Source organism: Malurus melanocephalus, unplaced genomic scaffold (genome assembly GCF_030028575.1).
Source record: "Malurus melanocephalus ecotype Western Australia unplaced genomic scaffold, MMel_1.1 scaffold_255, whole genome shotgun sequence".
Lineage (NCBI taxonomy): Eukaryota > Metazoa > Chordata > Aves > Passeriformes > Maluridae > Malurus > Malurus melanocephalus.
Genome location: NW_026623487.1, coordinates 838,836 through 860,688, shown reverse-complemented (window position 1 = coordinate 860,688; position 21,853 = coordinate 838,836). Strand labels below are relative to the sequence as shown.

The 21,853-nt window shown below is 37.3% G+C and overlaps 1 protein-coding gene across 6 annotated transcripts in view; it reads left to right on the top strand.

Moving 5' to 3' along the window:
• ADCY7 (adenylate cyclase 7) overlaps positions 1 to 21,220 on the top strand; it is a 57,178-nt gene extending 35,958 nt beyond the window's left edge. For all 6 annotated transcript variants that reach the window (XM_057375696.1, XM_057375692.1, XM_057375695.1 and 3 more), the window contains 18 exons: positions 3,269 to 3,401; positions 4,664 to 4,849; positions 5,719 to 5,762; positions 6,402 to 6,482; positions 7,645 to 7,717; positions 8,556 to 8,653; positions 9,275 to 9,359; positions 10,853 to 10,990; positions 12,140 to 12,202; positions 12,846 to 12,884; positions 13,323 to 13,486; positions 14,671 to 14,752; positions 15,311 to 15,466; positions 16,123 to 16,269; positions 16,710 to 16,817; positions 17,600 to 17,714; positions 18,267 to 18,391; positions 18,509 to 21,220. In XM_057375696.1, coding sequence (XP_057231679.1) covers positions 3,269 to 3,401; positions 4,664 to 4,849; positions 5,719 to 5,762; positions 6,402 to 6,482; positions 7,645 to 7,717; positions 8,556 to 8,653; positions 9,275 to 9,359; positions 10,853 to 10,990; positions 12,140 to 12,202; positions 12,846 to 12,884; positions 13,323 to 13,486; positions 14,671 to 14,752; positions 15,311 to 15,466; positions 16,123 to 16,269; positions 16,710 to 16,817; positions 17,600 to 17,714; positions 18,267 to 18,391; positions 18,509 to 18,655 — 1,984 coding nt within the window. In that variant the 3' untranslated portion in view covers positions 18,656 to 21,220. The remainder of the gene's footprint in view (positions 1 to 3,268; positions 3,402 to 4,663; positions 4,850 to 5,718; positions 5,763 to 6,401; positions 6,483 to 7,644; positions 7,718 to 8,555; positions 8,654 to 9,274; positions 9,360 to 10,852; positions 10,991 to 12,139; positions 12,203 to 12,845; positions 12,885 to 13,322; positions 13,487 to 14,670; positions 14,753 to 15,310; positions 15,467 to 16,122; positions 16,270 to 16,709; positions 16,818 to 17,599; positions 17,715 to 18,266; positions 18,392 to 18,508) is intronic.
• Positions 21,221 to 21,853: the final 633 nt, after the last annotated feature.

The following is a 21,853-nucleotide window of genomic DNA, read 5'->3' as shown; positions in this document are numbered from 1 at the left end:
GCTATAAAATTCTATTCTTAGGCAAGTGACTGCTTCTTGACCTTGCCTTCATCAGAGAAACGTCTGCATCTTCAGCAGGGCATTATGTTGATTTAGTTAATCCATGCAGTACACATGGATAATTGCACATTTGTGGATTTAGCTAAAGAATAGTTGTGCTACTTAGGACCAAGCCAAGCTGTGTCTTTACCCAGTGTTTCTGCTGATGTATGAATCACTCCCATTTGTTTTATATCAGCTCCATATTCACCACTACCACCTCTCAAACCCACAAACAACTCTAAAATGCATCGTGGTGGGGAGGATCCAAGCAAGGGGACTCCAGAGCTGTTGCTGGTTGTGCATTATTCCTGTGTAGCATTTGCCATGGGCAGTGGTGCTGAATGTAACTTGCAATGTGCTGCTTAGCAATACAAGGATTGAGGCTGAGGCTGGTCTCTTGMAGCCTCCTTAAAATGCTCATTGAAAAGAACAGATATGAATGCTTTTCGACAGCACCAGCATTTGCATTTTCCTCATTTAGGAAAGTGTGCACTTCTCCTGTTTTCTAAGTTAAATTTAAGAATTAGAATTAATATGAGAACCCCATGTAATTTTTTTCCCTTTCTTATTTTGGTAGTTTGCACTAAAAAAAGGCCATTATAAGACTTCTCCTTTTYCATTCCCAAATCTGACCATGATTTTTTTTTGTTTCGTGGCAGTCTGTGCAAATTGGTTTCTTTTGGTAAGTGGTTCTAACCAGTGACATCATAGGGTTTTTTATTATTTCAGACAGCTTTTAGGTGTATTCTTGTAACTTAAAAACTAAAGTGATTTATCAGGTGATAAGGGGGATATGAATATCAAAATACTTTGTTGCACTGGTGACCGAAACAGAAAGAAAATGAGTTGGATCTTGGTTAACAGTTACAACACCAGCCAGGTTGAAGGCTTTAGTGTGTTGACTCAGCATGATTAAACAAGAATAAAGAGTTGTAAAGTTTCTTTTGTTGGTAAAGCAAACAACATGACTCTGAATATGGCACAAAAACATACTTAGTCACGTTTAGGACCTTTGCCTAATCTCGAAAACTCTGATTATTCCCTTATGCTCCTCAAGTTCATAGTTGATAAGCTGGTAAAGAATTAAGCTGGTTTTGGTTGTCATGCTGATTCAGAAACATTGTCCTTATTACTTCCTATATCTGTACCTATGTAATACTTGCTTATCTTGTGTTTCTAAGCTAGCCAGAGGAAACACCTTCCTGTGGAAGACTGAGACTGACAGCGTGGAATGGGTTTTGTTCACTAGGCAAATGTTACGTTGTATTTGTTTCCTGCTCTGCAGGGAAATTATTTGTTGTAGATTCCTCATTCTAATGCTATCTAGTCCTGCTCCTTTGGAAGCAGTTTTGTCTTTAGGAGTGAGATAGAGGTTTTATTTAAAACAGGAAACATCTATTTTGACTTTCAGTAAATGAAGGAATTCTAAAGAATTTTGAAAGGACACAGGAAAAATTCTAGCTTTTATAAGTATTTTCTTTTCAGTGACAGAGTATCCTGGTTCATCTTCCCTGTGATTGAAAAAAATGGCTTGCATGCATAATAGTGTAATACATTTCTAAAGCAGAAAGAAGTAGGATAAAATCAAAATTAAAGATGCATTTATGACCAATTCTCTCTAATATGTAAATTCCTGAAAGCTCAGCATGTGTTATTCTCCTGTCAGCATAGGAAAGTGGGTGCAGCGTGCTGGATGTTCTGTTCTGGCATGACAGGGGCTACAGTGCGTGTTGGAGCTTGCCTGTGAGAGCAGCTCTTGGTTTTGTGCTTATCCTGGCATCCAGTGAGCAATTAGTAACTGCTGAGAGATCACTGGCAACCAGTTCGGAAAGAAGTTTGCAGTGAGATCAGAAATCTGCTACACCAGTGTGTGATTGGACGGAGAGGGGAGAGGAAGCTTGGTAAAATGCGAAATGGTGGGTAGTGARAAATACACTGCCTTTTGGCTGAAGTGCAAAAGCACAAGAAACTTGCTGCAGTACATAGCTGTGTTTTAGGGCTCAGGGTACAGACATCACCCAAAATGCCCCAGTACCTGTGGAAGAAAATGATGCTTTAGAGCAAAATTTAAAATTTCAGATTTGAAGGTTCACCTTAATTGCAAAACTGTGTAGTTAATATTCCCTCTCTCTCTTTTTTTTTTTTTTTTTTTTTTTTTTTATGAAAATTCCCACTAAAAAAAAGAACATGCATCCTCTGCAATACAAAACTCTTACCACATTTGAAAAGTGTTGAGGATGTTTTCGTTCTTGGGAGCTACCATTAGTAGTTTTCAGGTCATGGCTAAAATACCTTCATGCAAACCTACATGCAGCATTAAGAAGTAGAGGTGGGTGGGACAGTCATTCTCTTATTCTTTGTTGTTAGGCAGGAGTGCTTCACATTCTCAGTTTCCTTTCTGGAATTGTACTTTTCCCAGCCCTGAGCTAATGGATTGTAGGACAGTGTTTAACCCCTCCATGCCAAAGAAAAGTGAGAAAAGCATGGGAAGATGTACAGTGAAAAAGTAGAACTTAAGAAATGCTGTTTTATGACCACATTCAAGTCTCTTGTTGAGAAATTATATGGAAAGATATTACTCATAGCTTATGTGGAAACACATTATTTGGGATATACTGACTGAAATAACATTTAAGGGAGAATGTGAATAGGTACAGAAAAACAGTGGCTGCTCTCCTCAGAAGTGTGTTGGTGTTGTTGCTCTGTTGCCTTTTCCTCAGACTGTTAAAGGGAGAAAAGACTGACTTTTAGAATTCTCCTCTGAGTTAACAAAAAACCTTTCCCAGCTTTCTTTTCCACGACTTTTTGTCTCCTCCCCTCCTTGTGCATTTCTAGCACAAAACAGCTCTCACTTGTGTTTTGTTCATGAGTTTTCCTGCAGCTCTCACAACCTGCCTCTGAGCCTGCCTGTCTTGTGAGTCATCAGATCTCCTTTGATCACGTTTCTTCTAGTTTCGTTTATTTYCCTGCTTATTTCAATTTAATTTTATACTGATGCTGTCTCGTTATGGGAAGTGGGTTTTTAGCATGCKTGCTATGAATGGTGTACTGTAGTAAAAGATTGCAAATATAATTTTAAGTACTGGCAGGATTTTTCAGTTGGCTGCCAAAGCTGGAGATGGCTGAAAAGCAGAAATGTCAGCAGTGGCCATTGAAATGTAAATTAAATGCTTGATGTGACCTTTCTGTGAGTGTTTGGGTCTCTTGTTCTTTCTCCTTTTCTCAGCCGTGTGCACATCACTGAAGCAACATTAAATCACCTAGGCAAAGCTTATGAAGTAGAAGAAGGGAATGGACACCTGAGGGATCCTTACCTTGAATCCATGAATATCAAAACCTACTTAGTGGTTGATCCAAGGGTATGTTTTTAAACATACATATTTATTCTAGTATATACATGCATTAGAAGTACATAAGTTTCTGTGGTGCATACGTCTTTTTCATCCAGGAATAGAATTAAAGCATGGTGTGAGTCTCCTGAGTATCTTGGATTTGGGAGGTCAGATCTGAAAGCACATCCTGCTTTTTTATGACATGCCTGTTACACCRAAGGTAATAAGTGTTATGCTGAAACCTCTTATGTGATGCACTTATACATAGTGTCTTACGTGTTTTTACTCTTTGCATGAAGTSTGTCTCACAAACCCAGGTCAAAAGGTGAGGATGAAGGAACGAAACAATACCTGTACTATGTGGCCACTTTCAGATAACATACTCCCTGTAAAATAGCATCAGACATCTTCCTCACTATCTGAAAAGTAGATTCACCTTCTGCTCMGGGTGTAAAGTTAGCAACTGTTGGTTGCTCCTTTAGAGCCTGTTAACTACAAACACCTGGAGTATTGCTATTTTGAAGTGGCTTGTGGTTGATGAGTACAATGTTRTAAATGAATAAAGAATGCAGATGAGGAACTTCTTTCCTTCATGATTTTTACAGGAAGGAACAGCATAGAGCCATATTTAATTAGCAAGAAATCAATCTTATCTTTGTTATGTTTTTCAATATTGCACACCCCACCTCCATTGCGCACAGCACATACTCTCAGAATGAGGACCTGGGTCTATTAAAATGGTCTCTRCTCCCTTGAAGATACTTGTGAAATGTTAGAGAATTACCAGTCACTCTAATGTTTATTATGCTGTAGTTTCAGCCTCCCTGTAGTTCTGGAAGGGTATTGCTGTACTGCCTGACTCAGCACCTGTGACATAGGGATATAATCTAATGTGGAGTCTGTAATTTGTGGGATCTTCTAACCACTGTTTTGATACACCCCAGCTCAGGAATTTGGAATCTTTTTCCCCTGCAGTAGTGCTGACTGCAAGGAAACTATCTGTTCAGAAGATCCTGTGAACCCTTGCATCACTGTAAATAAACCTGATAGTTTTACTATTGCAGTGTTGCAAGTGAAGGCAGCTGAAGCAATTCATTGCATATGCTGTGATTTGCTTTAGCTCACATTAGTTAAATGAGATAAAGGACTTGAAGTTGGCTGACAGTGTTGCTGATGTGTTAAATAGTGAGATTGTAAAGTCTTAAATTACTCAAGTATGCAGAGCTTCAGTTTTTTTGTAATTTATCTGAATTTGTGTTTTCTAAATGAGCATTGTTTGTTTCCATTAGTCCAAACAATGCATATCAAACAATCATCTSCCTAAAACACGAGTGAACGACGGGCTGAAGATGCGCGCGTCCGTGCGGATGACGCGGTACTTGGAGTCCTGGGGAGCAGCCAGGCCCTTTGCCCACCTCAACCACAGGGAAAGCGTCAGCAGCGACTCTTCAAGTTCCCAAGGCAGGCGAAGGAAGGTGAGATCTCAACAGTAAATGGCAACATACCATTGCAAACTGCTCCTGGTGGCTATGGAGGGAAACTCAAAATCTGACGTGAATGTTGTGGCTCAGTGTCTGCTCTTAACCTTGGTGTTCAGTGTGCACACAGAACTGCCAAAGTACCTGAGCAACGTCTCTTTCTGTCAGAAATTAACAATATTTAGATTGCCAGTCTCTCTAGCATGCTATAATCATAGTATGCCTTCAAAGTAAAACTCTCTTTTTTCCTATCCTTTTTTCCATCTTGTCTGCTGTGTGTGGCTTTGGAAAAAGAAATAGATGCACTCAATATTTACTTGAAATGTATAGAAAGCCAGTAGTCTCTTCACATGCTCTCCCTGCAATTGGATCTTATCAATAGAGAATTTTTAAGATCAAGAATTCTTAAGATTTTTAGAATTTTAAAATACAAGAAGACTAATTTTTCCTTCCATCTGCTGTTTCTGAGATAGGAGATATGCATGCTTTTGGGTGTGGTCCTGGAGCCACAGCTGTAGTAAATTTTAATTTAAGCATCCATCTGTCCATTCAGGTGTGTGGAAATRATTTCCAGTCTGCTGGCCTCTGCTGGTGCTTGCTTGATTATTTTGGTGTATAAAGAAAAATGAGAGGGAGGATCTGTTTAATTATTTCCTAATAATATTTTTTTTTTGTCAGAAAACACTCACTTCTCACTTGTTAAAGCARAAAACATTGCTGGAAAGGGTTGATTTTTATAAACTTTTCTATTTGAGTATGATTTTTGATTTTTAAAATTTCTGAATGGCAGTTCCTTGATGTTTGTTTTCAATAGTTGTTTGCCATTCTCAGTGTGTAACTTATTCTTCATTCCTTATTTTATTTAGGAAATACCTTTGTGTGCTACTGGGCGTCAGAGAACTTCTGATAGGTTTGTTGAGTACCTTCTTTTCTTTTCTTYGGGCTCCTGTGCTTCTCTTGCAGTTCAGTGTGCTGTAAGCATGTGATCATTTGGTTGATTAATCACTGTGTGTATGGTAGTCCTGCTTAGAAAGGTTAAGCTAAATCTTTGGCCTTTAGAAGATTTCTCAGCTCRTGTTTGTTATTGTTAGCAGACTCTAAAAGGAGCTGCCCCCCTCYCTTTTCCCTCAGATTCCATTTTGCTTGCTGGGCTGCAGCAGGATGGAAGGGAATTGGGAAGGGAGAGCCTCAAAGAGCTGTGGAAAGATTTGGGTTTGGTTAGTATTATTAATGCTTGCCATTATAATGTGATGAAAATTGGCACTTACAATGATGCCTGTAGCACTGAGTTAAATAAAGAGCTGATTTTCACTTGTGAAATACTCCCTCAAAATTTTGTCAGAATGCTGTCTTGAAAAATGTATCATTTGAGTAACTAGAGAAATGTTTAGTAAAGTGCTCATGSGTGTATTTGTTTATCAGTGTGGAGCATTTTGGTTTAACTTTTCCCTGGAAGGTAAAAAGAAACTTCTCCTTTGTGTGCTGAGAGTGTGCTCTGTACCTTTATTTCTGAGTAACATTTGTAACACAGACTTCATTTCATCCTCAGAAATTCATCTCAGAAGGGAAGGATAGAGGAAGATATTTATGATGAAATGATGTCAACTATTGAAGGCCTCAGTTCAACTAAGTATGCACTACTTTATTTTTTTCTTCATCTTTTCTTTGAGATTACCCTGCATTTTCAATTTAAGCCTAGATTTAATATTTACTTATGAGAAATGAAAAATCATCAGGATTTTTGCCCTGCCCCTTTTTTGGTCTTTGTGTTGTACTCAGTTTCTTTTTGGATTTAATTTGAATATAAGAGTATTGCTGCATTATTTTAGCAAAAAGCCAGCGACTGGTCTTGCTGTTTAATATGGTGTAGCACTATGACATAGCAAAAACATTGTTTTGTCTCTTATGATTGTCCCAAAGTAATGAGCTGAACTGCAGTGTAAGATGGGATAGGTAGTTAATGTTTATCTTCTCTTTATTAAAACAAGAAGTTTCATTAAATGGGTGCTGTCCGGAGCAAAAAAAACTAAGTACATAAGTCAAAACAGTTTGGTGGGTAATAAAGTTGCTTTAGTGTCTGGTCCCCTGAAGGCAAAAGGTCTGTCAGATGCAGGTGGTTCCTTTGGCAGCACATTTGCATTTTGAAGCCGATGAACACAGGCAATGATGGTGGTTTTCTATTTTTTTTTTTTTTTTTTTTTTTTTTTTTTTTTTTTTTTTTTTTTTTTTTTTTTTTTTTTTTTTTTTTTTTTTTTAATTTAAAATCAGTATTTAAATTCCTAACACATGTAAAANGTTTTTTTTTGTTGTTGTTGTTTTTTTTTTTGTTTTAATTTAAAATCAGTATTTAAATTCCTAACACATGTAAAACGTTGAATTTGGGAAGAAAAACTCTTTCCTCTAAATTCTAGGAAGGCTGTACCTCAGCTCTTCCTAATAGAGACCTGATATTATTTAGGGGAAGTTTTTGGAGACTGTGAACCATCTCTAACATCTGCTGTTATACTTTACTGTTTGTAAACTTTTGGGAAGGCTTGCAGTTACATTTTTCATGTAGCTGGCAGAGACTGCTGTCTGTGAGTGTTGTGGATCTGCCTGTCAGAGGAATAAAAACATAACCACTGTTCTGTTCTGCTGTGAAACAGAAGGACCTTGCAGAAGCATCAAATGTGTGTTGAGAGTGGCACTCTGAGCCCGTGAGCTGTGGGGTCTCAACTACAGCAATGATTTTGCATTCTGGCCTTGGCCTTTGTGTGCTCCTCMTAACCTCTGTCTCCTCTCTCTGGCTGCAGTCCGTGGTGTGGCAAATCAGATGACTTCTGTGGATTTTCACTGATCTTTGCAGAACCTGGTCTTGAAAAAGAGGTTGGTAAGAGCAAAATAATCCTTCTTGGTCTTTGATTTGCCCTTGAGAGCAGCATAAGAATATGTTTGAAACTGTTTTCATTCTGAAACTGGATTCTGGAGGTGGCTACACATCCTGAGAGGTTTTTGGTAACTAATGGAAAGCAGATCTCATGAGTCATTTGAACTGGTCATTCTTCCTTGAGAATGCAAATTCTGAGATGAAGGGAGATTGTCTCTAATCTGTGATCAAATTCTTGCCATAAGGGAGTTAGTGGGAGTTTGGCAATTTTTCTGYATAAACTACTTCTCTCAAAAGTAATGAGATTTAAAGAAGGAAAAAGYATTTCTGCATCCATAATGAAAATACTTTATTTTCTGTGGCTGTTTCATTGTAGATATAATGTTGGTATTTGTTAGGTATAGTGTACTTCTTGTTTTTAGTTGCTCTTTAATTTAGTCTGCTGTAGTGTTCTGTATGCAATTACTGGTGTGGGTRTGTATGAACACTTTAAGTTTACTTCTGTGTATTCTGCATATATRCTTCTGTGTCCTTTTTTGATATGGATTTTGACCATGGGCATCTGTGGAGTGCTGATTTACTTCCTGGATTTCCAGGGAGGTTGGAAATTATCTTTTGGACTGGGCTGTTTTTCTTAAAAGATGTTGAAGTGATTTTTTTTTCCCATTTTTAATTTTTTTTTAAGGTGGTGTTTTTATTTTGTTCTGTTTTAGTTCTGGGTATATTTTTAATAATACAGTATAAATTTGTATATATATGTAATCAGAAAAATGTAATAAAATCAAGAAGAAACAGCCCTGAAATTACCCTGATGCTTTATTCTCATCTGTGTTCCAGTATCGCACCATTCCCATTCTAAAACTCAAGAGTTACTTCGCATGTGCCAGTTTTGTGTTCCTCTGCATATTTGTGATACAGATGTTTATCATGCCAAAGTAAGTGCTGATATTCTTTTTTTTTTTATAATTCAAATTAACCAGTAGGTAAAGTGAATCTCATGTGCATGGAAGTTTTTGGAGTTCCTGAATGGTTACATTTAAGAGACATACATTAATTTACTCCATGTGTTCATGTTGTTGGCATAAGAGCCTAAATATCTGTATGAAAATAAAATAGAAATACTTCTTAAAATCATTTGTTTGCTTGGTACACAGGGAGATGGCCAGTTAAGTGAGAAATACCAGTTTAAAAGAACAGTTGGCTGTAAGGACATTGAGCAGTAGGAAAATGGGATTTAGCTGGTTAAAATGTATTCAGTGATCCTTTTCTGTGGAGCTACAAGGAGGGAACTTCGAGCTGCTTCTCATACCTCTGAGAAAGCAGGTGCTGGGTAGTTCTGAAGCTTATGGCAGGTTTGTTTTTCRTGGCTGTTGCAGTGCAGATTCTGTGTGGTTTATGCACTGGGCAGTGGCTCAGGCCACCAGGAGCAGAATCTCTTAAAGCAGTGATTGTGCAACAGARCAACTATACCCTGTGTGATGCTGTGGTCACTCAGTGCTAGTTGATGAAAAATCCAATTAAACTTGGTTTGTTGAGTGYTTTCTTCTTCTGTTTAGAACTGCCAAACTGGGAATTTCCTTYGGAGTTGTTGCAGTCATCATTGTGCTTATTTTGTTTGTGTGCTTTGCTGAGAAATGTATGGTAAGTTCATTTCTAAAAAAAAAAAATGCTTCCTGTTTTCAAAAGTGGATGGATGTATTTCAGCAACTTGGTCTATCTTTGAAGCTGATGAAATTTAAGGAATTTCAATAGGAGTTACAGGAGCCTTGAACCTCTGGTTACCAGATGATTCCATTGCCTGAAACAGATTTTCATGTCTGAAAATTTTCACAGTAATTCAGAATTATTTAGGTGCCAGAATAGATGGGTAGGAGGGAGGAAGGGGGGTTGGTTTTATAGAATGTATTTTTATTTTAAKGTTTGTCATTAATAGCAATTTTGKTTGTAAATACTGTTATTTTCTGTGCTGGAAATAATATTGAAATAARTTAGAATGAAAGATCAGTTTTCATAGTAATTTATAAAGTGCTATGTCATGAAAATTGCAAACATATGAATAATTTATTGGCAACAATTTCATAGCTGCTAGAATTCCAAATTCACCATTACATCAATTAGGACACTTTGCACTTGTAGTTCCTTTCTCGTTGCATTATTAAACACATGCAACTGCTGTTTAAAAATATATAGTGACAGAGAGAGCCCATAGTGACGGAGAGTTCAATGATACAAAGTGAAAAAAAGGTTCTTCTCAGCTCCAGAGCTGCCTGGTGGCARGGTGGGAAGAGGGAAGGGATTTTGGAGAAGGGATTTTAGAATGTTCCTTGCACTCATCAAATCTGCACTGTGCCACACCAAGGGTGAGGGGGAATTCTGAAGTGCTGCTTAGGACATGCACCTCTATACACATAGGATAAAGTTTTATGATTTGTTTGATAGTGTGGTTAGACAAATATATGGATTTTATGTATGTGTTTCTATATATAGATGGATTTTTGCAGATATCTCTGTGTCGAGAGCAAGGTGTGCRTGTATATGCATTCATGTCTCCCTTCTACACATGTAGAAGCACAGGGAAAAACCAGAAAATTCCGAGGCTGCAATTGCATCATACTTGAATTTTATGCTGGGGGTGTTTTGGTGTAGCATCACTGAATAACGCTTGTAATCATTAAAATTATATGATGTYTTTCTCTATAGCAACAATTGGAGGATATAGGGATGGCAAGAATGGGGACTGTTTATGATTGGTTTTGATTTAGTAATCTGAAAATGTAGTTCCAAATAGAACATTATAGCTCTAAAACTAAAAAATATATTTTTTGCTGCATTTTTATTAACTTTTCTCTAGAACTTTCAAACAGATCATAATTCTGTATTTTTAAAGCTCAAATTCAGAAAATTTTAGCACCTAACCCCTTTGGAGAAAGGAAGCATTGTCTCTATTCTTTAGTTGGAGAATGGTGTTAGATATTGACTCTGAATGATGAGATTCAAAGTTCTAAATTAGAATTCCACTGAAAACTCTTGACACTCTTCTACAGAAAAAAAGATCAGCTTAATATTTTGATATATTTCTTCACATGTACTGAAGTGTTATCCATGTTACTGAAAGGAGTTAATTTTMTTTACAGAAGTGCTGCTCAGATCAGTGGCCTTTGCTGCGCCCTCTGTGTGCTGTCTCASAGAAGGTGGAAACAATGCCTTTGCTTAGGCTTCCTTTAGCAGTCATCACTATAGCTGCATTGCTGATTATAGCCATTTTTAATTTGGTAAGTGATCASATTATTTGATCAACTTATTGTAGTATCCACAATATAAGTATTCTCCTGTATTCTTTKCATCAATTATCAGGTTTTTGCTGCTTTTTCTAATGCCTAATTTGCAATGTGAGTTGATTTGCACAGGGGAAACTCATGTCAAGTAAAAGCATTAAAAATAAAAGCTCCTAGTTTGTAGAACTGAAAGTACATGTGATAGACTTCAGTTCTAGTTTACACCACCTTTTYTTGTTATCAAGATGGCATTTATAGCAACTCTTGGTTGTAACCCTCATCTCTAAGTTGGTGTTCTTTTTTAATGTGGCTTTCAATGTTTGGCTGTGGCAGGCAGCACTTAGGGCAGTTYATGATGACATTTGCACTCACTGGTAGTAGTGCAGATGAGGAAGGGAAGAATATAGCTTGGCTCTCTTGTGAAAGCAAAGGCACTGTGGACAGTTACTGCTATCCAAAATGGAAATGGCATCTTTTTTTAAATATAGTTTGAATATTATATTGCACCTAGGCTATGTACATTTGAATAACTGTGCTGTGTTTTTTATTTAAACAAGCTCTGTGTGTGAACAATTCCACCTAATTGATAGTTAACTACTAAAGTGATGCCCTCCTGATCCCATGTGTTTGTTTGCCTTGCCATTCTTCTGATTCCATGGGGAGCTCATTCCGAAGGCAATACTGCAGAAAATGCTTAATTTTCTTTCGTAGGCTGTTTTTTTTCTGCTGGCTTAGGTCCTTGAATTGACTCACAGTGGTGTCATGTGAACACCACCAGAGACAGCCTGAAAGAAAACAGGAACAGCAGCTGTGAAACTGGGGGGTGAGACAAAACCACATATTTGTGCCAGATAGCTGCTAGATTAACATAGCCATAGTGTAAARCTTTACCCACAATTAGAAAATAAGYAAATTTTAACCTTCTTGCAGCTTGTGTGTGCATATGTGTTTAATACAAGTACATGGGATACCATTGTGTTTCAACATTTATTCAGTAGCACTGAAAAGACAACCAAATCAGCACTCTTTATATAATACATGGAGAAAAAAAAAAATAAAATCCGTGAGTTATCTGCTAGCACATTTGTATGGTGGTCTTGTTGATGTGATTTGTTGTTTTTTTCCCCTTCCTTCCAATAAATCAAGACTACTGAAAAGAACAAACCTGCCAACTTTACTGGATCAAATGACCCATGTGCTACCACCTATGTGAGTAGAGTACCTCTTAATTTCTAGGATTAAAATGAAGTGAGCCTTGGATGATGGGCAGAATATCATAGAATATCCTGAGCTGGAAGGCACCCACAAGRATCATCAAARTCCAACTCCTATCAAATAGATGGATGGCAACATTTTGCTAAATTTTCTTTTTTTATAAGACAGATTTTTTTAAAAAAATATTGAACACAAAGACTTACTCATGACACAAAGCACTTTAAAGGGATATTTTCTATTGTTGCATATCACTTTTCTATCCATCCTTTAAGGATTTTCAAAAGTCTGGAGTACTTATTCTAAAACTGAGGTTTTGGTTTATTTTGGTTTCTCAGCATATTTAAAAGATGTTCTCTAGCATTTCTGTAAAGGTAAATTCAGCATTTATTAGTGACACRAAAGTATTATATTTGAGGGTTTCACTTTTTATGTCTTTAATTTTAAAGCAGTATTTTAAGTTCATCCAAATGTTTGGGATGCTCCTTTGTCACCTGGCCCCCCGTTTAGATGACGGATATGGTTTTGAATGATGTGCAGCACGTTCTTTCAGGTGCTTATGACAAATGATAAGTTACTTATATGAAATGCACATTGTACTCATCTGTTAATTTTTTGTTTTTGCATGTTTGTAAATCAGCCTTTTGGAAACACAACCCATTCCTGCATTGAGGAAACTGTAAGTTGTGAATGCATCTTACTTTGAAAGTCTGATCTTTGAGTATTGAGTACATTACTGACAAGTGGCAGGTTCTGTTGCTGTATGAAGGCAACTTTGTTAGGTATCTGACAGCAGAAAAATTTAAATAAACTTTAAATAAATAATTGCTTAAATTAATAAACTTCAGGAGATAAATTCTCAACAGTCTTTATCTAACATTGCTTACTAATGTTGATGTTTTTCTGTTTAAATATTTTTGTTTACCCATAACAAACTAAAAAAGTAAACTAAAATTAAGTTCACCCTTAGTGCCATTAAAAATAAAGCTTTAAGTGATTGTAATTTCTTCATTTTAAATTGCAGTGGCCATGAACTCAGAGCATTTGCTGTGGTTTGAACATCTCTTAGACATAAGTTCTGAATAATGCAAAGGCTCTTTAAATTTCTCTTTTTCAGTATTATGCTTACTGCTGTATATTGGGGTTCATCGCCTGCTCGGTATTTCTTCAAATGAGCTTCGAGCTCAAAGTTCTCCTCCTGTCCATTGCTGTGACTGTCTACCTCATCATTTTTAACACCCTTCACCACAGAGACTCGAGCTCCTATAGCAACAGTACCAGGTGCAGTGTAAAGTTTCTTATTCTTTCATATTTCATTTAAGGAGGTGTTAGATTTTTGTGCACTTACTACAGTGTTGAAATACCAAAATCATGGAAGCCAGACATTGCAAACCTTTCTGTAAAGTTAACAATATGGAAATGATATTAGACCATATCACTTTTTTTTTTTCTTGTTAAACAAAAAGTGTGTGTTCTCTGAACTAATTCTGTAATGTGACTTCTGAGATCCCTGGAAACCTTGGCTTACATTGAGGACAAAGGAATAGAATATTAATGTCATAATAAGGTTGATCTTACGTTAAGTTATGAAGAAAAGCCTTGCTACAAGTCTAATGCTCAAGCTGTGCTTGTGAGACCTTGGTAGTCAATAGGAGGGTAAACTCTTCATGCATGTACTTACCTTAGTGGAAGTATTTTGTAAAATAGCAATTTACCTGATGTAATTGCAGAAACTGAAAATACTTAAGAGAAATCACATGCAAAGCTTTTACTGTTAATTTTTAAGTCTTTCTCAGACTCCTCAGCATAGTTTCATAGCTGAAGATTGGAGCAAGYTKATTTTGYAGGGGCTRTGAGCTGTCAGCACACCTTAAAAAAGCTYGAGTGAACTTAATCATTCATATGATGAGAATTTAKTTTGCATTTGTAAAAAATTAATAGATGTGGTAAGACTGATCTTACTATGAAACATGAGAAGTGACTYAGATACAGGTATGATTTAACTGCTGTCTTTGTTTTAGGAATTCAGGTTTTTAATTTGTTATTGTCTTTGCTTCCACAAATGAGMAAGTTTCTCTTCCTACCTCAAGGTTTCGTTGGCTTTGTTTTTGTAGGGTGGGTRTGGGGTGGAAGGTGAAACTCAGTCTGGTGGAAATTAAGATGGCTTCATTAAGATAAAGCCATGTTTACTTGAACATCTTGCTACAACAGCTACTTAACAAGGTTTCAGCAGCCAGTGTGTCCTGGTGTGAAATGCATCATTCCTTGTGTTGGACTGGCTGATAATCCTTTCTCATTGTTAGGACAGGACCTGTCCCCAGCCAGCCACCAGCACAAAATGAACAGTGACACTGTGGTGCAAACCTGAACAGACACCCTCTTCCCCTCACCTCCCACCCCAGCCCTYCATCATGCAGATTTTCTTAAAGCATGCACATGACTTTGTATTGCTCTCTTATTTTCAGGTTTTTCATCAAAGAGCCAAGGATAATGACTAATTTATATCTGGTTCTGTTTTACATAACCCTAGTATTACTTGCAAAACAGGTAAGTATTTAAAATGTAATCACCTAGTTCTTTTACTTGCAGCAAGTTGATTTAAATAAAATGCAAAAGTGTTGTTCCTTGAAAGTGTACTCTAAGTTAGTATATTTTATCCTTTTTTAAATATTCTGGTGTTGCAGATAACATACTTACTTGTAATTAATTATTGGTAATGCAAAAATTTTTACTGTGAAAGGATAGGAACATTTTTATAGTGTTCAACAGTGTTTGCAACAGTGTTTGCATCACAAATGTGAGAACTTYCTGGTTCTTCCAGTTTTGATCTATCTGTATTTATATATCAGTATTCATTCTATATTAACATACCAATTCAAGATAAAAATAATCATCATATTATTAAAATGGCATTTTGGTAAATACACCTGATGGTACCAAATGACATTTGGTYGTAGTGGCTGCTTTGTATTTTTCTGACCTTTGCCCTCAAAGCACAAAARGCTTTGAAGAAACCATTGGTGCTACACTTCTTGAGAAAACTGCCTAATATTTTTCAACGAGTTATTTTATGGATTTAATTTATCATATTTGGTCTCTTTGCAGATTGACTATTACTGTCGACTGGATTGTCTGTGGAAGAATAAGTTTAAAAAAGAACATGAACAATTTGAAACCATGGAGAATGTTAACAGGCTTTTGCTGGAAAATGTGCTTCCAGCACATGTTGCTGCATATTTCATTGGAGAAAAACGAAATGAGGTGTGTTGACTCTCCTATGTGAAGGACAGTAAATTGGACCTGTGTGATGTATATAACACATGATGTGAAGAAGAACACAGATTGTAAACTTCTGCAATCTTTGCCTTTTGTTTGTACTACAAGACCTTTGTAAGCCCAAGAACCTGTTAACCAGATGGCCTCAGAAAAATACAAACTTTTAGTGTCAGTCCCTGAAATCTGTTCTCAGCAGTTCAGCTTCAGGACACAGTTTAAGTTTGGCAAATATTTAAATGAGATTTACTGCTTTATAAAGATGTATTTTACCAGAGAGCATGGGTCATAGTTTTCAGATAAATTAGTTGAGGAACAGATAACATCTCCCAGAGAGAAGTTCATTGATAATGATTTTCTTTTTTTTTGAAAGAAATCTCATTCTGCCAGCATGTCATCAGAGTGAATGATTCTGTGTCTCAAGAGATTGGCAGTGTCCAAGTAGATGAAAACGTTTAAGATATCTTTGAGGAGTCTCAGCTTTTCCTTAGGCAAATCCACTTTGTTAATGTTTCTGATACAATAAGAGATGTGGCTGACTGCACAAGAAAACTGTAATTTGATTGCAATCAATTATCACGAGTTTGAGTACCTGTGGGGGAATGTGGCTGCTGACAATGTGTGGGTATTTTGTTTTCCTTTAGGACTGGTATCATCAATCCTACGACTGTGTCTGTGTCATGTTTGCATCGGTACCAGATTTTAAGGTGTTTTACACTGAATGYGATGTCAATAAAGAAGGCCTGGAATGCTTGCGGCTGTTAAATGAAATCATTGCTGATTTTGATGAGGTAATGAAGCTCCTGTCAGGAATGCACTGGATTACATATCTACTGCAAAATAAATGTTTCATTAGATCTGTGGGCATTAAAGGGGGAAAACCCATTTTTACTCCGAACTAATATTCTGACTCCAGCCTTGCAATCTTGAAAGATACATTCCCATCTAGGTGGGATTTTCAAGTACATAATCTAATCCATTAGAACAATGGTTTGAAAGTCTTGGATTTAAGGACTTTATTTCAGTACTTCAGTGCTTTTATTTCTCCTGTGGGTGGGCAGAACAAAACTGTGAAACTAATCCTCAGTATTTTGTTTCATCTTCATGTGAGTGATAGTATTGCTAGGGATGTTTAATGCTTTATTGTAGACAATATAAGATTTCTGGTTAAATACTACACTGAAATATAGCACCAAAGTCTCCAGTTTTTGTTTTCTTTCCATTCAAATAGCTCTTGTTAAAACCTAAATTTAGTGGTGTTGAAAAAATAAAAACGATTGGAAGCACTTACATGGCAGCAGCTGGTCTCAGTGTTACACCAGGCCAGGAGAACAACCAGGTATGTTGGCTTTGAATCTGCCTTCAGTATTCTGTGTGTGCATAGCTGTGTTCAAAGTAACAAAATGTAACATGATAGGAAAGTAAATCATGAAGGGTGACTTCCTGAAACGTGGAGAAAGATGACAAAAGTATGGTCTCCTGCTGAATTCACTGTTTATCTCCTAGTCCCGTTTTGTTTCTGAAGCAGATATTAATTCTGTAATCCCAGCATACTTTTGTCATCTTTCATCTTTGATTCCAGTARTTTAACATTTTTAGATATGTAAATAGAAGGGCTCTAACAACAGGGGAGTCAAAGAATGGCAGCCACAAAAAAGGCCATCGCAGAATTGGACAGTAGGCTTTTTGTGATACCTGAGAACTGTAACAAGGGAATCCTCCAGTGGATCCACATTAGGTCTGAAACTGTCACACAGGAAAATTAACACAAATTTCTTTGGCTCATTTTTAGTATAGGAGGTTTGTGTATGACATTAAGATGCATGTAATAATACACCCAAATATGTAAAATTAAAGCTGAAACCCTAAAAGACAGACATGAATTTGTTATAAAATTTAATCATATCAAGCTTGTTACCCCATAACCATCCCAGCTGAATTCAATGTAGTTTTGAAAATCCATTTTAAATGGTTATTGCATAGTGCAATTCTGCAGTTACAAGGATGAGTCGTCTCATCCTTATACACACTCCAGTTACTACTAGTGCCACTTTGGAATAGCAGCCTGACACAGCCTTCCAGCTGTCATTTGATCATTAATGTGTGTTATGACTTGCACAGGACAGGGAAAGGCAGAACGCTCACATTGGGATTATGGTGGAATATGGAATTGCCCTGATGAGTAAACTGGATGGCATCAACCGACATTCCTTTAACAATTTCCGCCTACGTGTTGGTAAGTCCTGTTTGTGGAGGAAGTGAACTCTACAGCTCTGACAAGTGAGAGATGAGGTAGGATGATGTAGATCCAAAGGCAGTGTTGTCTGGTCAGCTTTTCAGACAGGCYAAGCTCCTYCATGGATGGGCTTTTCTCATCACTRAAGGGAGCAGKAGGAAGAGTGCAGCTGGATGAATTTGGAGGAAATGAAAGATACAGATGAAGAGTGAAGTATCAAGTTAGTGACTGTTGACTAAAGGCAGTATTGGCCTTATACAGTATTGGCCTTATGCTTATTTCTGCATATTAAAAGCAGAAGAGGAAAAATTTTGCTTTGTTATGAACTGTGCCCCAGCTCTCCCTCACACTTCCCGTTTATAGTGAGTGAGTCATTTACATGTCTAGAGCCTCAGTATGAATATATYTAGAACAGTACTAATATTGATTGCTAAAAGGTGTTGCAGAGTTAAGTTTTGGGTTGTTTTTTTCCTCTGAAGCTACAGCTCATAATGAAGCTGGGTGTCACATCACTTTCTATCTCAGCAAAGACACCTGCTTGTGTTTCTCCAGGGATCAATCATGGCCCTGTGATTGCCGGTGTGATCGGTGCCCGGAAGCCTCAGTATGATATTTGGGGCAAYACTGTTAACGTTGCGAGCCGAATGGAGAGTACAGGGGAACTTGGCAAGATCCAGGTAAATGTACGAGCCTTGCAGTGTCTGAGGCATTACTTCTAACTGGTTGTGGAATATTGCTTTAATGTGAATAATCAGAGGAATTTCACAAGAGTTTCTAATTCTTTTCACACAAAGGTCACCGAAGAAACAAGCAAAATACTACAGGAGCTGGGATATTCATGCGAATGTAGGGGACTCATTAATGTCAAAGGCAAGGGAGAACTGAGGACTTACTTTGTTTGCACTGAGACAGCCAAATTCCAAGGCATGGGGCTGAACTGAGGCTACAGTGAAGTTAATGAAACTAGACTTAGTACTGCCTCCCTTCTGTGAAGATGTAGAATTTCCCTCCTTTATGTGAAGGACTTTATTCYAAAAACATGTATATACTGTTCCTCATCTATATCTCAAGATAAGAGATTTTTTTTTAATAAAGAAGAATTTTGAGAAGTTCCTAGAAGATACACAACCATCAGTCTGAAAAGGACTACTTTTTCCTGAATTAATTTGAGGAWTTACCTGGAATTGCCTTGAAGCATTTTCAGTTAGTTCCTTTCCTTACCTGCACTGTGGGAGCCTGAACAGCTCCAGAGACAACACAGTGAATGCACTGTAGGACTCATTACCGTGTTAAAACATTGCATTGCCTCGTTGACACACAGCTGCTCACAGTATTGTGTTTGTCCACACACATTGTGCAGTGATACTGTGGGCACTGCACATCCTGCTCCTAATGCTGAACAGACTTCAYAGCAGAAGAATAATGGGAAGAGGAATGCAAGCAAACACAGGTGTATCATATGATAACTGTGCTTATGTTCTTCTGGGGAAAAAAACCTGAATTGCACACTATGGGGTCAATTCACCACCCTCGCCTCCTCCACAGCAGCACCTTGCGTTATGCAGATGTTTTCATGACCAAAAGCTGTTCAGAAATAACTTTCATCTAGTTCAGCGTGTTTACATTATATTGCGTGTTCTCCTTGGTATTTCTCTGTATTTAGTATCTGCATGTGCATTTTGTTCAGTCATGTAAGTCTTAAAATTTTTGACTTTAAATTTTAAAAAATACTTGTGATGGTGAGGAGCACAGGGGACAGGCTCTGACAGCAGCTGCTGTTGCTGATCCCAGCAGGAATTCCAATTCTGTGCTGTGTTCTTGAGGGCACTTAGGAGAGAAGAAATAATCTGTTCTCAATTGTTGGGAAGCTGAAGAACAGAATTACTAAAATAGTATTAGAAACAGTAGCAATACTGTATAAACAACTGTCTGCGGTGGGATTTGTTTGGTTTGGGTTTTTTTTTCTGTTCTTACTTCTACAATTTGACTAGCTACTGGCTGGTTTCTATGTCTTTTAAAGGCAATGCAGTTTTTTTTCATAGACTTTGGTTTATGAAGGTTTTGAAGGTTACAAAAAGATGCATATRTTTCAGCAGAGCCCCAAATACTGGGAAGTATGAGTAGAGCATTCTCAAGGCAATTGTGGACTTGGTGTAAATTAGTTGAGTTTTAATGTTTTTAAACTGATAGAGGCTTTTGACAATTTCTAAATTAGCATTTTTTTTTACTTACTGCAATCTCTCAATCTGTTTTGTTGATGGAGATGATAGTGTTTTGTAAGGYTAACATCTTGAGCCCAATTATGTCTACTAACTAAGGATGGATTCCCCCTTTCCCCAATATACCACATGGAGTAGGGCTGGACAGGACAGTGATTAGTGAGCACAAAACCTGTTTGGTTGAGCCTTACTCTTCTACARACAGAGCAGCATTTCCTAATGCTTCTGGGTTTAGTACTAAACCATGCTGGACAAGTGTTTAAGCAGTCCTGTGCATCACTGCYGCTGTCTAATTACTGTGTAATTTCTTTAGAAGATGAAGTGACCATGTTTCAAGACAGGAACAAATCTAAATATTGTCCAACTGTGGATTAAAAGCTGTGCTTGTAGCCTTTGTCAMTTTTGTAGATCAAATATATGTGTGTAGTAGAAATCCAACAGAAAACAGCATTTTAAGGAAACTTTAATTTGAGCTTGTCTAGCTCACACATGGGCTCTGCTGAAGAAGGAAGGGCCATACTTGCTATCATGTTAGTGCAAGTCTGTTGYAGTCGAATAAACCTTCAAACAGCTTTTGCTACTCTTGTATGTTGTGTATTTGTAGTTAAAGGTGCTCAGCAAGCATTTGTTTTATTTATTGTTTTATAGGACCATTCATGTGTCAAAGGTTCCTTTCAGCAGTCTTTGATGTCATGTTAGGTAAAGTGACCATTTGTCTCATGAATCTATTTTGAAAAGTGCATTATGCTTATAAATAGAGCTGGCTCTGAAGTGCTCCTGTTCACAAAAGTAGTAACTGTAGATGTAAGTTATCTGTGAAAGAACATTTGCKGTCTGKAACAGCATTTTGAAATGCTTTTGTTTACATGTTGTTGCCTGTCAGGCTTGTAWTTTGTTTGGATGTAACTTCAATTCAACCTCATTTGCAGAAGTGGCAGAAGAGCTGCAGCTTCCAAAGGGGAAGGAGTTGGGTTTTGTTGCAGGTTTAAAAGATTGGTGTGCTGTGCACAGCCTGCTAGGGGAAGATAGAAACTGTGTGTAATGAAAAAGAGGATTKCTCACCAGAACTGGAAATGTATAATATGAGAGCTACACTCAACCACAGAAGAAGTTCAATTTAACAAGCAACTGTACTGAAATAATTGTTTTCAGCAGTCCTTCTGAGAGTGAACTGTGAAACTTAACATTGAGGAAACACTCTTGGTAGAAAAATCTTTCTTGCAGCATTATTTTTTTCTTAAATGGAAAAAATGGCACTGTATCTAACTTGAATAACATCTGGAACAAACTTTTGTTTTTACCATTAAATAAAAACTGTCCTGAAATATGTGTGGTTTTGCAATTACTTTGATGAAGATACCAGTGAAAAGGAGGCATATTTTTTATAGCCCTGCAGAGTTAATGGGACTGTTTTTACTCATTAACTAAGCTCGGTATTTATCTTTTCAAAAAATGTTGCCAGTCAAAAATGGTTAGTGACATCCACGTGCTCAACAGCTGATGAGAAATGTCAACACTTCTGTCATTGGCAGTGGTGACTATTAAGGAATCTTCTGGGACAATTGAAACTACTGGAGAAAAACTGACAACCATCAGTTAAAACTTTCTGGATTGTATTTTAGAAATTGGCAAAGTTTAAAAACAAATAAATGTTTCTGCAGCATTTTTAGAGAGGATAGAAAGACGCAAGCAAGGATGATGTTTGCCATCCCTAGGACCGAGGTGAGAGGATGGAATTCACAATGCTGTTGGGCCTGTAAGTTACTCTTAGCTCAKTTCCATGTCACTGCACACATCAGTGATGGCTGAGCAGATGCAACTGGAACACTACTGCTCATTCCTCTCGAGTCCAGGGTTACAGKGGAATAATGGATTAAAGAAAAGCAACATTTATAAACAATAAAGGATGCCTGTTGTAGA